The sequence below is a fragment of the Podarcis vaucheri genome (assembly GCF_965113315.1).
Source record: "Podarcis vaucheri genome assembly, chromosome: 2".
In the NCBI taxonomy this organism is placed as follows: domain Eukaryota; kingdom Metazoa; phylum Chordata; class Lepidosauria; order Squamata; family Lacertidae; genus Podarcis; species Podarcis vaucheri.
This window is the reverse complement of record NC_138760.1, coordinates 35,433,795-35,450,012: the sequence shown is the minus strand read 5'-3', so window position 1 is coordinate 35,450,012 and position 16,218 is coordinate 35,433,795. Positions and strand designations below refer to the sequence as shown.

General features: G+C 46.6%; 2 protein-coding genes and 1 long non-coding RNA gene across 4 annotated transcripts in view; 1 reads left to right on the top strand and 2 right to left on the bottom strand.

Moving 5' to 3' along the window:
* Positions 1-9,756, bottom strand: part of LOC309526960 — a 53,016-nt gene extending 43,260 nt beyond the window's left edge. The window contains exons 1-2 of one of the 2 annotated variants that reach the window (XR_014217033.1): positions 9,260-9,756; positions 8,471-8,739 (exon numbers count right to left, since the gene is read on the bottom strand). This is a non-coding gene — a long non-coding RNA (uncharacterized lncRNA). Of the gene's footprint in view, positions 1-8,470 lie in introns of both variants that reach the window. The other variant, XR_014217032.1, reaches the window with a different exon arrangement.
* PGS1 (phosphatidylglycerophosphate synthase 1) overlaps positions 1-16,218 on the top strand; it is a 136,970-nt gene that overhangs the window by 63,097 nt on the left and 57,655 nt on the right. The window lies entirely within an intron of this gene.
* SOCS3 (suppressor of cytokine signaling 3) lies at positions 13,492-16,193 on the bottom strand. The gene is made up of 2 exons (XM_082213311.1): positions 15,975-16,193; positions 13,492-15,512 (listed from the first exon to the last, which is right to left on the bottom strand). The coding sequence occupies exon 2, from the start codon at positions 15,441-15,443 to the stop codon at positions 14,826-14,828; it is 618 nt and encodes a 205-aa protein (XP_082069437.1). The 5' UTR covers positions 15,444-15,512; positions 15,975-16,193; the 3' UTR covers positions 13,492-14,825.

The following is a 16,218-nucleotide window of genomic DNA, read 5'->3' as shown; positions in this document are numbered from 1 at the left end:
GGTTGCTTTGGCTAGAAGGAAAGGTCTGGGCTCAGAGAGGAGTTTTGCTAATGGAACAAGTGAGGAATGCACAGCTGCCCGTCTCCTTTTACGAGTTTACCGTAGGCCTCATTGGAGATGGAGCAACAGAAAACGTGTTGCTATGGATATGTACACAGCACTTCAAATGAGCCAACTCTGCCTCCCCAAATACGCGCCAGAGTTCCTTTCCTCTCCCTCCTACTCCCATTGCAGCAGTATGCGCTCACACTTCTGTTAAGAGCTTCCACTTCCCTGAAGAAAGGCTGGTGGCACAAATTGGTAAGACTCTTGTCTCCACAGCACATTTAAACTAGCTTAAAAATCTACAGTTAAAGTCATAGCTTCCCAGAAAACAAACCCTGAGAATGGTAGGCTTCTGAAAACGCTCAACAACAACAACACCACACACACACACACACCATAATATCAGGAAGGGAGAACTCACTTCCTCCGGTCTGTCAGACCACACACAATGATTCCTTAGGCTCACACTTTATCTATACATTGCGTGATAGACAATTAAATGGATGTGTGTGCTAATGTAGGTGTGCACACCTATGCACTAATAATTTACATACACCTCAGGTGGTGTGGATCCTTGTTCTATGCTGATAACACCCCTGTAGTTATTCTGATGTATAGATATAATAACATTATTCAAAATGCACTACTTTTTCGCAATTGGAGTTACCTTGAATGTATTGAGAAAGGTTTTGTACCTTGTTGTGTATCCCATCCTACCCTTAACTCTCTTTGCCTCACTGCCACCTTCCCGGGGAAAATAATAATTGTCCAACTGGTTTCAAATGCAATTCAGTTTCATAGTACAGATGCTGCTGCTGCAGCCTGATTTTGAGGCCTGGACCCTGCTGGAATTGTGTAGTCCAGAGAGAAACCAAGAGTTCTTCCATACTTTATTTTACACTGCGCTTTCCAGGCACAGATCTGCACTTTAAAGCTCCGTGTCCAACCAATTTTTTTGTCCCACCACTTTCCCCAGGAAAACCCGTGATTAACATTGAATTGGAACAAGCAGCAACCCGAGGAAAACCTGATTGCCATTTGCTCTGATTCCACGGTAAAAAGTGGGTTATCCCAGGAAAAAGTGTCAGGACAAAAACAAAAACACCCGCTCAGAGACAGAGCTTTAAAGCCCACTCCTAGAAACATGGTGTAAATGGAAGTCTGGATAAGCCCTTAAATTTGAATTCTTCTTGGTTCTTGTTTGTTACTGTAAGATAACAATATTGTAGAACACTGCCACTTATACACAACTGTTTATGCAGTGGTAGTACATACAGTAGTTGGTTGATGATGTCTCAAAGGTGCCATTTAGCAATGCTGCTGCCAGCCTGGATGCGTATTTCCAACTGTGCCAACTATATGGGCACAGATTTCCGAATTCATTATTCTGAATTGTCCTGAAGGGTCATAACTTGTTCGAGGAGAATGGGCTGACCTGGGAAGTGAAGGAACACGGGGGATTACTGTAAATGCCCAGCTGTAGTTCAGTCTGTTCCTGGGCTTCTCTGGGAAGCGATGAGTGAAGAAATTCAGGCACAAAGATGAGCAGTCACTGAATAATGGGAAGCCTTATGCTCCTCCCTTCCCTGACCTATTCTGTGGGTTATTCTTGACTCAGCCCAGACTAAGCAGGAATAGGCCGCCAAGAGCAGGAATTGTGTGCAGCTGGGAATTATCCAGTGCCTTGACTGGGAAGCAATAAACTCCAGTAATTATGTCACAACTACAAATGCTTCTTTCAATAGGATATGCTATATATCCTGGTGCTTCCTGCTCTGCCTGAGGCTTAAAATGCAGCCAGGTCATTAATTTTTTCTCAATTTGGATCAGAGCTGATTTGGGGGAAATGCATCAAAAACACAGTATTTCATAGGAAATGACAGGCTAGATAGAGGATATGGATAGTGACTAATGTCGTGTGTACACCACTTCCCAAATCAGTGGTGGAAGTGCGCCGGATGCAGTGTAAACAGGAGTGTGTGCACAGCTCTAGTTTCAAATGGGGATTGTAATCTGTCTTGGTTATTGTGATGGCAGCAGTTATTCTAGAGCAGGGGGCCTCTCTATTTGGCCCTTGGGACTTTCACGTTGCCATGTTCCACCCCAAGCCACACACCTCACTAGTCCCTGCCCCCTTCATGCTTTATTCATGTGCTTTTGCTTGACCGGAATGTGTCCTTGAACAATTATGTTGTTGCTTGTTTCCTGGAAGAAGGATGGAGAGGGGCGTGTGCATGTACAGAAACCTTTGACTTTTGTGTCTAGAATTGCATCTATTTCTCCCTCCACTTTTTTTCCTCTGGCCCTACCCACCACTTGCAAGCAGCACGCATGAAGTCTCCCAAGAGGGAATGTGGTCCTTGGACTGCCAGAGTTTCCCCATTCCTGCCCTAGATTAATTAATGCGGAGTACAGAAATCTAGAGAGCCATCGTGGTATAGTGGTTAAGAGCAGTAGACTCATAATCTGGTGAACTGGGTTTGATTCCCCACTCTTCCACATGCAGCTGCTGGGTGACCTTGGGCTAGTCATACTTCTTTGAAGTCCCTCAGCCCCACTCACCTCACAGAGTGTTTGTTGTGGGGGAAGAAGGGAAAGGAGAATGTTAGCCACTTTGAGACTCCTTTAGGTAGTGATAAAGTGGGATATCAAATCCAATAAAAATAAAAATCTGAAGTGCTTGTGAGAGTCATTGAAATGGTGGTACTATGAATGCTCTGCTGTTTTTGCCATTAGGACTTTGTGAGGTTGTTGTTACTAAACTTAAAGTGGTCCACACCACTGCAGTACTTTTATAATCCTTCATGTTTCCTTCACTTGTTGTTGTCCCTGCACAGCTTTACTTCCGGGCAAGTTCCTCTTGTAGTAACTTGTATTTGTTATGTGAGATTTGCACAAAGTCGGATATTTGCAAGATATGCTGAGATGTGCAAAATCAAAGAAAAGGACAAAAAAATCCCCAAACAAAACGGAAGGAAAGAGGTTTGTGTTAGTAAATACGCAGCTGGAAAGGAGGAAATGTTGAAAAATAAATCTGTTAGGGGAATGGTCACAAAGCGAGATGATTAAAAATTAGACTGGAAGCATGGCATGGGCTAGAAAGAGATGACTTCAGAACTCCTCTCATCTTTTTCCACTCTTAGAAGTAATACAAAAATATTGTATTAGGCCACAGGTAAGTAGCTGCAAACTTTAAGGAACCATGTGCATACTGAGGAATTGAAGAAATGTCAAATTAAACTTCAAGGAGCTTGTAACCCTTTGAGATGTATATGGCCGGTTCATATGCCTTTTCTAAGAAAAAAAGTGCTGCCCACCATACCTGTCACATTAATTCATTTAGATAGGATGAGCAAGGGACAGTCAGCTCATTTGCTGATGCGTTTATATTCAGAGGGAGATCAAGTCCTCGTGACCCTTTGATGTATGAAGTTTATACACCATGGGATTTTGCTGGTGTGTCTCTGTTTCCAGTAACAGGAATCTGGGTGGATCCAATCCGAGTGTCTTCTGCTGCCCACACATGAGCTTCAGTTGCCTCTTCCGGCAATGCAAGATCTCGCCATATTATACCTTCCCAGAATAAGTATGCATTCCCCGATCCCATCTTCAGGGGAAACATCTCTTCCTCTTTGATCTGTTTTCATAACTTCCTATTTGAAGGGCGGATATTCATTTGTTGAATGCCTAAATGTCTATTGTGATTTTTGATGGGCATACATTACAATTGTCATGTGCCCAGGGAGAGGCTGCTTGAATCAATATCCAATCCTTGCCCTACTGCCATGCCAACCCCACTGACACCATCACCAATCATCATCATCATCATCATCAAATTAGGCTTCTATACTACCCTTCAAGTGAGGATCACAGGGTGGTTTACAATATGGACTCAAAAAAATGCATAACATAATAACAAAAACAATACCCCCTTCCAGTTTGAAAGGCCATAGATTGTATAAATAGCCAAAGGCCTGGGAGTAGAGGAATGTTTTTGCCTGGCACCTAAAGATATGCAACGAAGGCGCCAGGCAAGCCTCCCTGGGGAGAGTATTCCACAAATGAGGAGCTACAGCAGAAAAGGCTTGCTGTTGTGTTAACATCCTCCAAGACCTCTCATGGAGGAGGCACACGAAGAAGGGCCTCAAATGATGACCACCAGGGTCTGGGTTGGAGAGGTGGTCTTTAAAAAAACCAGCACTTTGAATTGGGCTCAGAAACCAATTGGCAGCCAGTGCAGTAAGGCCAGGATTGGCATTATAGTCTCAAACTGCCTTCCCCCATTGAGCTATCCTGACCACTGAATTTTGCACCAGCTGAAGTTTCCAGGATGCAAGCAATTTTTTCCTCAAAATGCTTTGCAAAACAAGTCACAGCATCAGTTCCATTACCTCTTTCGGGCCAGACTGTAAAAGGCCCTGCAGTACCCAGAAAAGCTCTGCCGTAAATAATAAAGTTGTAGCCTGTTTCAACTCACACGTTTATTTGGTCTCTATTCATTCCCTCTGTCCCTGGAGCCTCATCTTGTGCTTGCCTGCACAATGAGAATGTCCTCAGAATACTGTTGCTGTTAGCAGCAGTAGAAAGGATTTGTTCACTCTGGAGAAGCAGAACAAATTCACAAAACTTTCTCCACATGTTTGATAGATTCTTTGTTTAAGTTGGTCCTATGGGGAAGCAATTCTTTCCGATCACGGAAACACACATATTTGTCTCACATCTCAGAAGTAGCATTCCCTCCTGTGCAAGAGAAAAGGGGAAATTCTTCTTTCACCTTACATTTTTGTATGTACATTCGTACCTTGGTTGTCAAACGCCCTGGAACTCGGACATTTTGGCTCCTGAATGCTGCAAATCCGGAAGTGATTGTTCCGGTTTGCGAACGTACTTTTGGAACCCGAACGTCCGACGGGGCTTCCACGGTTTCTGATTGGCTGCAGGAGCTTCCTGCAGCCAATCAGAAGTTGCGATTTGGTTTTCGAACGTTTTGGAAGTCAAATGGACTACTGGAACAGATTCCATTCAACTTCCAAGGTACGACTGTACTGTACTTGCATGAAAAGTTTCCTTAAAAAGTATCTGCACCCTGATTCTTCAGGGAGACATTTTAAATAGATACAAAGATTCTTAATTTAACAGATTAATTGACAAAGCACTGCAGCCCAGTTTATGGAGAAAATGTCAAAAAGTTCCCTACATTTGGAGGTGGGTGGAGGGAGATTGCAGAAAGTTTCCTACATCATGTTGGATTAAATCAGTAGTTTTCAACCAGTGTGCCCTTAGGTGCCTTGAATGATGGTCAGGGGTGCCGTGGGCAACACTGTCCCTCTTTCCTTCCCTCCCTCCTCTGATGCCATCTCCTGTCTCTGCCTCCAAAGGCTTGCACAGCTGTTTGTGGCAGCAGCCCTGGCTATGAGCTCCCTAGGCAAATGGTGCCTCTGGGGCTGGCCAGGGGGTGCTAGTTGACAGGAGCTGAGGTGGCCTCGGAGTAAGCAACCAAGTGGGCAAGGGAGCCCAGCCAGCCAGTTCACTAGCCCTTGCTGTTGGGAATGGACAGACAAGTCCCAGGCGCCTGTGGGGCAGTGTGAGAAGGCAATTCTCTTGGGGGAGGGGGCAAGCAGCAGCTGCCTGGAGGACTTCCAAGAAGAAGGGAGAGGAGAAAAGGCCAGTGGTGTAGCGTGGGGGGTGCAGGGGGGCCGGCCGCACCGGGCGCAACATCTGGGGGTTAGGGTTAGGGGGCGCAAATCCACGGGTTAGGGGGCACAAATTACTTGCCTTGCCCCGGGTGCTGACAACCCACACTACGCCACTGGAAAAGGCCGAGGGAACACTCCACAAGGGAGGGTGTTCGAAAAAGGCTGAGAGGCTGCCAGCACTGCAGGCAAGGGGTGACATTACTGGGCTCCTGAGTCCCTCAGGGGTAACGCAGAAAGAATGTCAAGGGATCTGTGGACTGAAAAAGGTAGAAAACCTCTGGATTAAATGAATGAGAGACCGTGCTGCCACATGATGTTCTAGTCAGCCAGAAGTAGTAGTTGTAATGAATTTCTTGTACTGTCTGATCTTGTGATGTTGCTGCTAAACCCTACCCACCACTCCTCCAACTTCGTTTGTGTTGGAAATGGTTTTGTTCTCTGTCCCCGGATTCATGGGAAACTCAGGGCAATGTTTGCAGGGTCAGTGTCTTTTGAAGAAAAGCACACTGGTGATTGAAAAGAGAAGTTTGTTTTACGAGTATGCAGGTTGAGAAAGAATTAAAAGGGTGTAGCAGCCAGCACTGTTTCCAAAGTAACACCTATAGAAAAGTATAATTTAACACTTAAGGAGAACCAAACTCCCATATACCAACACAGTGATCTTGAGAGGGTGTGTTGCACTTTCTCACAGGTGTATCCTAATAAATGCCAGAGAATATAGCAATGTGCATGCACATTGAAATCATGCACAACTTGCATCCTGGTCAGGTTACATTAGGCGGACAAGCAAGCATCTCACGGCACCTGAAAGGCTAAGAAGTTTATTACGTGGCATAAACATTTGCGGACTAGAGTACAGATGCATTAGCAGGGCAGCAGAATATCATACAGTTCTGTGAGGGAGAAGGAGAAGGAAAAAAGCAAGTGATAGAGAAAGGAGGAAGAAATAGGAAAGGAGAAAGTCTGTTGGAAGGAAAAGCAAAATAAATAAATGAGCAAGCAAAGTCTCTCGTTACAGGTGCAGGTTGAAGTGTGTGTCAGATCTGGAAAAGTTGACAGCCACTGCTCTGCATTGTGAAACTGATGTATGGAGCTCTTGAGAGATTATGTGTCTCGTGGGCAGCCTTGGATATAGTCTTAAGAATCCTTTCATTTGGTTAACGTCTCTTAAGTCAGTTTTAGTAGTTGCCCTTTGGGGGTGTGCGGTGACCCTTTCAGGGGCGGTCTTTGCTCTTTCAAATTTCAGCAGCACCTTGTGCAAGGCCCAAAATTTGCGCTCCCTGCCCCTCCCCCCCCGCCTATCCATTCTGTTCAATTCACTGTTACAGTTGGGGTGCCCTGTGGCGCCCCCTAGGTTTGGCGCCCAGTGCTGCCTTAAATCCACCTCTTATATCCTAACCTGAACCATAGAAGATGCAGCTCATTAATCATAGAATTATAGGTTTGGAAGGGACCCTGAGGATCATCTAGTCCAACCCCCTTCAATACAGGAATATGCAGCTGTCCTTTATGGGGATTGAACCTGCAACCTTGGTATTATCAGCAGCATGCTCTAACCAACTGAGATTATCCAGCCTGCTAACAAAGCTGTAGTAGGTGTCTATAAGGAATTTACCCATTAAAGTATAACTTGTATATGATAATCATATCAAAATATACATCTTTTCATTATTGTCACATGCTCTAGATCAGAGGTAACTAATGGGGTGCCCTTCAGACTGCAACTCCTATCATCCCTGACCGCTGGCCATGCTGACTGAGGCTGATGGGAGTTGTAGTCTAACAACATATGGAGGTCACCATGTTGGCTGTCCCTGCTGTAGCGAGAACACTACCTTGTTTGTGTCATTGATGCATGCCTCTGATTTATCTGAAACAGCCTTTTTCTGAATTACCCATGATGTGTGATTGGGTTTTTTGTTTTGCAACAACTGCCCCTCTGTTGATTCAGAATAAAAGCACATGAAGCATTTTAAGTTCAAACATTATGACCAAGGCCCCTTTTTCTATTAAAGCAAATTGGCAGTCATTTAGCAATGGCCCTTTTAGAAACCTCTGTGAAGAGCAGAATCAAAACTGTCAAAATGCCAACCCTTTTCTGGCCACACATCTGGAAAAGCTGAAGAACTTCTCCACACCTAGCTGCTATTATGCATTCCATGGGTAAGGCTCCTTTTTCTCATCAGAAACCTGACTCTCCCCCATCCACCACCACCCTCCGATATGACAGCCTTATCAACCAAAGTAGAGTTCATTTGTTCTTTCCAGGAGATGATCACACAACACAATCTTGACCCAAATAAGGCAGAGCATGAGAGTTAATGTGAATTTTGCAAAATCTCAGTATGGGGTAAGGTGGAGAATGAGTAATGAGTGTATGATTAAGTTCTGTACATGCAGCAACTTTCTCCTTGTTCTATTGGATTTGCAATCTAATTTGCATGCAATTGGGTTGAATGAATTGAGACCCACTTTTTTAATGTTCAAAAGGGCTGCCAAATAATCAGGTATAATTCTGGAAAGTTTCTGTTTTACTTTCTCAGAACGTTGAGCGACAGGAACTGGTTAATTGTGTAAAGCGCTAGATAAGGGCTGTGCACCCTGCATTTGGTAGAGATACTTTTCCTGTTGGGACAGGGTATTTCCTGCCAGCGAAACCAGGCCCAAATATTAATTTCTCTGTTCAGCTGAGCTGCTATACTTGCCACCCCTATCAAGTAAACGCTCACCATTACAACTCAAATTCTCTTTGTTCCCAGAGCTGGTAAAGAAGTAAGGAAGGAACTGCGACTTACTGACACATTCACCGACACATTTCCCTATATGATGCAGGAGACATTTCTGGGGAAAGCATGAGGCTTGTGAAACTTCTGCTTAAAGGTTTGCTGCTCCTCCAGCACGTCATTGCTGACTGGGGGACGTTCCAAGAAACGAAAGGCACTCACAAAGCTTCCCGGACTTTTTGAATCAGCAGCTGATTGCAGCAGGGTGCTGGGTCCTGAAGCAAAAGGGAAGCGTAGCAGCTGAGGGGACACGCGATTCTGGGCTGGGGGAGAGAAAATGAATTCCAGGCAATTGCGACTAATATGGTGAGACAGGACTGGTATGTTGCGCACAGAGCACAAAGTTTGCATTCTCCAAGTCAAGGAACCCGGCAGGCTGGAGTGGGAACGACTCTCCCCGCTTTGGGGGTTCTTAATGATTACGGTGAATGTCTTTTGGGGGGAATCTTGTAGGTTCAAAAAGGGCATTTTTGTTTGGCAGATGGAACAGTGTATGTATTGTGGCCTGCTCCCTGGAAGATGCAGGCCGGCAGTAAGAGACTGCTTCTCACATGTACCATGCAGAGTCCCCTCCGAGGGACCTACAAATTGAGGGCACCCCACCCGACTCTCTCCTCAGATTGGCTGCTTCATTTTCTCCCTCCTCCTCCTCCTCCTCCTTTCCCCCTTGCCAATTAATCACTTCATTTTCATGGAACAGCCAGGCCCCTACCCAACCGTTTCCATGAATACTACCCCCTAGATGGCAGTCGGGGAGCAAAGGGAGCGCGAAGGCCTCTCACTTCCTGGCACAGGCCGAAGAATAAACAGTGATATTCCAGCCTTTAATCCTGTTGCCGTGGAAACCCAGATCCCAGCAAGGGAGGAGAGAGGGGGGTGTGCCGGTCAGGATCAGATGGCACTGACGCTGGGGATGTGCCTCGGCTGGGCCTGGCATGACGCCACCGGCCTTGCTGCGCCTGGACATTCTTGACATAGCTGTAACTCCGACTGGGAATCAGGGTTTCCTGGCAGGGCTGGGACAATAGGCCAGAAGGGCTGGACAGGGGCAGGGCTTAAAGAGCCCGTGCAGCGATTCTTTTCCTTTCCATTTGCCCTGCTTGGGTGAGAGGGAGCCACAGGGCTAGAAACACAGCAGCCATGCCACAGGCTGGGGGAAAGGCCTGACTCCATGTGTGTCTTCCTTCCTTTTTTCTGGCTGCTTCCTTGTTTCCCTGGCCAAGCTCCTGTGCTTTTTAGCGCACATTCAACCGGCAAAGTGCAGCAGGTTTGAGGAAAGCTTTATCACAGAACCTTTGGACCACCCTTCAGTATTTAAAGGCACAAGAGGCAGCTTCCCAGAAAAAAACCCCTATTCCCTCCGCCGTGGCCTAATGAAATCATGTTTCACTTGGGATTAAATTAGAGGGGAGATGTGATCTTCTTTGAGAGAACTGTGTGGTTTCCCTGAACCTGGCACAAGCCTATGATATACACGTGCCTGTTCCCCATTGTGAAAACCATTACTTCCTCTGTCCACACCATTGAATCAAGAATTAGACTGCCAGACTGCTTCTCCTGTCTGCAAGGAACATGTTTGCTATGCTCAGATGTCATATATTATTAAGGAACCGATTGATTATTAATCTGCTTTGTGTCTATGAAGTGTGGATTAATCCCCTGCTTGATTAGAGGATGGAGTGTGTATTAATTCCCTGAACATCTTATGAAGTGTCCATCTTGCTATTTCGATGTTCAAGTGGATGTTCCTTTATTGAATTCTCATGGGACAAGCCAGTGTGGAGTAATGGTTCTGGATTAGAACCTGGAAGACCAGCATTCAAATCTCCACTCAGGCACAAAGGCCACTGGGTCACTTTGGACTAGTCTCTGTCTCTCAGCCTAACCTGCCTTACAGAGTTGCTAGGAGGATAAAATGGAGAGGGGAAGAAGTGAGCCCTCTGTAAAAAAGGGAGGATAAAATGTAATAATAAATAAGATTATTCATACATTCATCCCCATGTTATGTTTACTCATATACACCTCTGTTTCTTCCTCCATTCGTATTCTTTAATAACAAGAAGCTAAAATAAACTGAAAATCTTACCCCTCCCCCCATAAAATTAATTACACCCAAACAAATAAATCTTACTCAGCCCGAAGACTTGGAGAAAGGAATTGTCATCTAAAGATGTGTGTGTTCATGTGTTCTTTCGCACAAAACAATTTTAAATCACATTTTGAAGTTTGGTGACTGCATTTTTCTGGCCTTTTTTAAGGATGTGGAGAATGATTCCTAGTCTATTTAGAGGAATACTGCCTCTGACAGTGGATTTAGAACATAACCTTATCTACCAGATTCAAAGCCTGATAACATTTATATAGCTGCAGATTTTCCAATCCAGCAGAAGATAAGTCAGAAAAGGCATCCTTGGCCTTGTCAGCCAGCTCTTTCCCAAGTCTGTTGTAATTGATCAGTGCGCCAGGTACGCTGCTAAGCAAAGCAGGGAAGGAGTAACAGGTAGGAGATTTAAAGGTATATGGAGGTTTCCTCCACTTTCCTGGCAACCTCAATTTCAAGGGAATCAATCAGCCTGATTTGTGGGTGTTTGCATAATAAAGTAAAAGTGAACAGGTGAGAGAGAATCCTTTATGGACAGAATCAACAAGCATCTGGAGGAGAAAAAGAGGAGAGGGCTAAGAAAGAGCTGTGAGTGGAGGGGGGTTCCATCTTCTGGACCGCCTGGGAAACCCAGCAAACCTGCTGTACCTGGAACTGGGTGTGGAGAGTGCAGCTGAATGGGACACAGCCTTGGGCAGCCTGAGGAAGTACCATCCACCTTGGGCCTGCCCATAAAAAGCAAGTCTAGAGTGAGAGACTAGAGTGAAGTCTGCTGTTTGCAGGAACTTCTTGATGTGAGGCCTTTGTGGGTGAGCTGAGTGTTTTCTGTTGTTGCTACTCTTTTGAATACTGCTTAGAGACATTAAGTGGTATAAAAATTAAATAAATCAAATCAAAATGAAATCAAACCTCCAGATGTTTACCTGAGTGGTGATGGTGGCAGTAGTAAAGGGGGGCAGGTAAATGCCATAATAAGCAGGGGCATTCACTATTATGGGCAGGTAGGAATGGATTGCTTTCTGCATTAGCCAAATTGTGATCTGCCCTCCTGTTCCTGTGGCTGGAATGCACAAATAGATTAGGGAATAAGTTCCAGGAGTTCATTGTGCTCTGTGCACAATGTGGCCATTTAGGAAAAATAAATAAAGGGGGCACCAGCGGAAAACAAATGGTTTGTGTGCGCATTTAAATGTATCATCATGAGCTTTTAAAGGAAGAAAGTAAATTGTGATGAAAGGACAGGCTGGCGAAACCAGAGAAAATGAACTTTGAAAGTGGTACCTGTCTAATATGCAGAGTTACAGAGAGCAATGCAGAGAAGGTGGGGAAGATTACAACTTGGTGGGGTGCGGGCAAGAAACACCCATCAACCATGCCTGATTCAGTTTCATGTAAAGTGGTTTCTATAGGTTTTACCTCTACACTGTGCTTACAGAAGGCTGCTTCTTTGTCATTTGTTGATGAAATGGGAGACTGGGCTTCTCCCTCGGGATTAATCCCTTTGTGTAATCCACAGAGGTTATGCTTGTATTAAGGTGGCTGCATGCATAAACATAGCACATCATACACACCTGAATGCACAAGTGGGAAAAGGCCAGGACTTCTGCTGGACCCATCAGAGGACACCTCTTCCACTCCCATTTCTTTAACAAATACCAGAATGATAAAGCAGCAGCCTTTTGCAAACACAGCGAGGGAGCTGACAGGCAGCCTGCACGTCCTTCTGCAGAACTTTCCACTGCCCTTGAAAAGCTCCCCAAGCTAAACAAGCTATCTTATCACACCTCCCAATGGTCCAGCCATAAGACACCAGGAACTAGAGCTAGATTTCCCTCAGCCATTGCATGAAGCTCCTCTGAAAGTTTATACACACAAGGGAATGTATCTTTTTATGTGCTTGCTTCTGGGAAGCATGGGTGTGTTTGCTTTTGGTGCTTTACCTTAAATGACACAGTAGACAGGCAAGTTGGGGTGCTGTATCCTGGCCACGCCTTTCACACTGCAGCACTTTCTCATATGTCCTCCTATGAACTTCTTTCTAGTCCCATTCCACCTGGGCCAGGGTAGGGATGGGGGAATGGCTGCAGGAATAGGGAAATAGCCGGCGGTGACTGAGCTCAGTGCTTTCAGACTGCCTGATCTCTGCTGGTAACTTGCTCCAAACAGCCTTGATCCAATCACATCAGATCACTGGTCCATTTCGCCTGAAAGGCTCTAAGCAGATGATCTTTTATACCACCACCAGGGATTGAATCTGGGACGTTCTAACACTGGAGCCACCAGGGATTGAACCTGTGTTCTCTGTCTCTGAGCTAAAATCCCTCACGTGCCACCCTATCATCTAGTAGCTGGTAGATCTTCTGGCCTTGCTTCAAAGTGTTGCACCAGGAGCACAAAGAATAGCACTACATGCAACAGCAGCAGAACCTTGACTTCAGTCACACAGCAACACTACTTTACTGCTGTTTCATAGTTGTGTGTGCTTGAAGACAAAGCTGTGCTGCTATCATAAGTAGTTCTGTCCCTTGTGCTCCCAGTACTGTGCTTTAGAATTAACCACATCTACCAGAGAACCTCCCTTCCTAAGCAGAAAATTGTGGACAGTCATTCCCAAAGTGCATTTTGCATGCTTCCTGCAACATGACTGCCCCAGTATTCAGTAATTAATGGTTACAAAGAGACGATACCTTTCCTGACAATAACTGGGACCCTGCCTGGCCAACACCAGCATGAAGAGTTCCCTATGGTATCTCCTCAACTTTTCTAATGCTGTTATGAGGATGGCAGAAGCCATGTCCAGGATGCATGTATCTTTTGAATGTTTGGGAGTAGGGTGGAGTGGAAGAAAAGAGAAGATAGTCAAGCATTTCATTTAAAAAATAGTGCCTTTTATTATAAATTAATGAACGTCATTTTTAAAATCCATTGACTATAAATATAAATAGATGTGCAAAGTTTTCTTCCAAGTTTGATTTTTTTGGTTGAGTATTCAAGCATGTCTAACAGCCTGCAAGGCTGAAGGGTGGAATCTTTATAAAAGACAGAATGATATATTTTTTAAGGCAGGTCTGTAAACATTTCTTTCTGTAAAAACAAAACCTCATCTGCCCTTCTAAAACCCTGATATGGAAAAATAAGATGAACACACAAAACTTTGGTTACAGGTTTTTTTGGTTTTTCCTTTTTTACAAAAAAATAATAAGAGTTCCAGGTAATTCTGTTGTTGCTACATTCCTGTATGTTTTTCGGTTATTCAGTGCGATTTAGGGCCCAAGCAAATCCACAACCTCTGTGCAGATACAAGACCATTTTTTGATGAGCTGAAAACCCAAGAATAAAGGCAAGAGATTATCAGTCTGGGCGCAGGAGCCAAAGTTGAATAACGCTTTAGGGGAAATGGCTAGATCATTCATTATCCATTTAGGTTTTCTAAAAGCAGTGGTGCCAATTTTGTAAAATGATGTCCTCCATTGCTTGCACAGAGAGTATATGGCATTCCCCCATGCAGTGTGCAGTAACAACCCAGGTCTATGGGATCAGAGGATGTGGAGTTTGTTTTAAGGCTTAGTCCCCTGTATGGATGTGCGGCAGTTCCTCTGAGGAAGAGGCTTTGGATGAAAAGATATTCTGCCCCTCCAGGAGGTTGAGAGAGAGGTAAAGATGAATAACAATATAAAAAGGTTTCCCCTTAAAACTGAGGAAAAGTCGGTCTTCAGGCACTAGCTGGATTCCAGTGCATTAGTTTCATTGTCTCTGCAGAATGGTTTTGGTCAAAGGTTACTAGAGGTGGTCTGGGCCAGTGCAGAGCAAATGCTCTTTGTAAACTGTCCATGGGTTAGGGAGGTTTGCAAACCATTCTGATATGCCCAGCACAAGCCAGATAAACACAGTATTTACTGGGCTGTAGCTGGGAAGGACAGTTGTGTGAAGGAGCAGCAGCCTGTTCCATAGTCAAGCACCATCATTGGTCTCTTGCACAGAGTACCCCATCCATGGGTAAACCATCCAGAACAAACAACAGCAAGACCGTCTCTGTGCTGGGCAGAGGCTCCTTGCCTGCTCCATGCCCCCAGCCTCTCTTATTCCACAAGCCAGAATGGGGGGAAAGTCTCTTGTCTCGCCCTGTAATCTCATTAGCCATCATTTTCCAAGTCCTGTCTTTGTGCTTGTGTGGTGGGCCACCCCCACTGAAGAAGCCACTTAGAAGGGAGCGTCATATTGGTCCAGGAATTCTTTGATGGGACCTGGGAGCTGGGTCATCTTCTCGTAGGAATCCAAGTGCCCGTTGACCGTCTTGCGACACAAATGCTGCAGGGTGGACACATTGGACGAGAGAGGGCGGCTCAACACCAGCGGGATCTTCTCCCCACCTGAGTAGATGTAGTAGGCACGTTTGGGGTGCGGCGCCTGCCCCGGCTGTTGCTCGGGGAGGGGCATGTAGTGATGGACCAGCTTCAGGACGCAGTCAAAGCGAGGCACGGGCTGGCTGCTGTGAGGGTCGCTCTGGAGGGAGAAGGTGCCCCCCTCGCACTGGATCCGCAGGTTTTTGGTGCCGGACTCGGTCTTGACGCTGAGGGTGAAGAAGTGCCGCTGGTCCGAGCTGTCTCGGATGAGGAAGGTCCCCGTGGGCTCGGCACTTAGCAGCAGGTTGGCCTGCCCACCTGTCACCGCGCTCCAGTAGAAGCCGCTCTCCTGCAGCTTGCGCACAGCGTTCACCACCAGCTGGTATTCGCTCTTGGAGCTGAAAGTCTTGAGGCGCAGGCTGGTGTCCAGCGGGTGGCTCATCCCGGCGCTGGGGAACTTGCTGTGGGTGACCATGGCGCAGGGAGCCAGCTTTCCGAGCGATCGGGGCTGCTGCCGGATGCAGCGGCTTGCTAGAACACGGACCTGGCGAAGCAAAAGAGCAGGTGTTAAAAGACAAAGGGCAGCTTCTCCCCGGCAGCTCCGGCCCCGCAGGGCCCGGCCCACGCCATCCTCCTCCCCAGGCAAGCAGGGTTGCCAGCCGCCCGGAAACCTTCCGAGGCGTTCCCCCGAGTAGGTCCGCTTGTGTCCTTGAGCCAGGCTCTGAAGCCAAGTGGCACCCCGGCTTGGGAGACCCCTATGGGCGAACTCCCTCCGCTCTCCGTCCGCTGCACGTCGGAAAGCTCACCCCCGTGCTTTGCCCTTGGCTTCCCCGGTTCGCTTTTGCCTTTCCATGCAGGCACCTCTCCGGAGCGCACGGTCGAGCGAGCGCCTCATCCCGTCTGCGCGCTTGCAAAAGCCGAGCACTTGGCCGGCCAACTACGCCAGAGAGAGAGAGAAAGAAAGATTGGGGGGGGAGGGGGTCAGCTCTGGGTCGGCGCTGGTTACCTGGGGAGCGACGAGAAACGAGGCAGCGGGAAGCGGGGCGCCGGCAGCGCACGGCTTGCTGGCGAGGCTTTTGCAAGGGAAGCGGGAGCCCCTTTGGCTTTTGCGCGCTTGGCTCGTCCTAATTGCAAAGCCGCCAGAGCCCCTGCTGGAGGTTTTTATAGAGCATCCGCCAGCCCCGCCTCCGGGTTCCAGGAACTCAGCTTCCTCGCGAGCGCGCCCTAGGCAGGCAGCCAGCGGCCAGCCC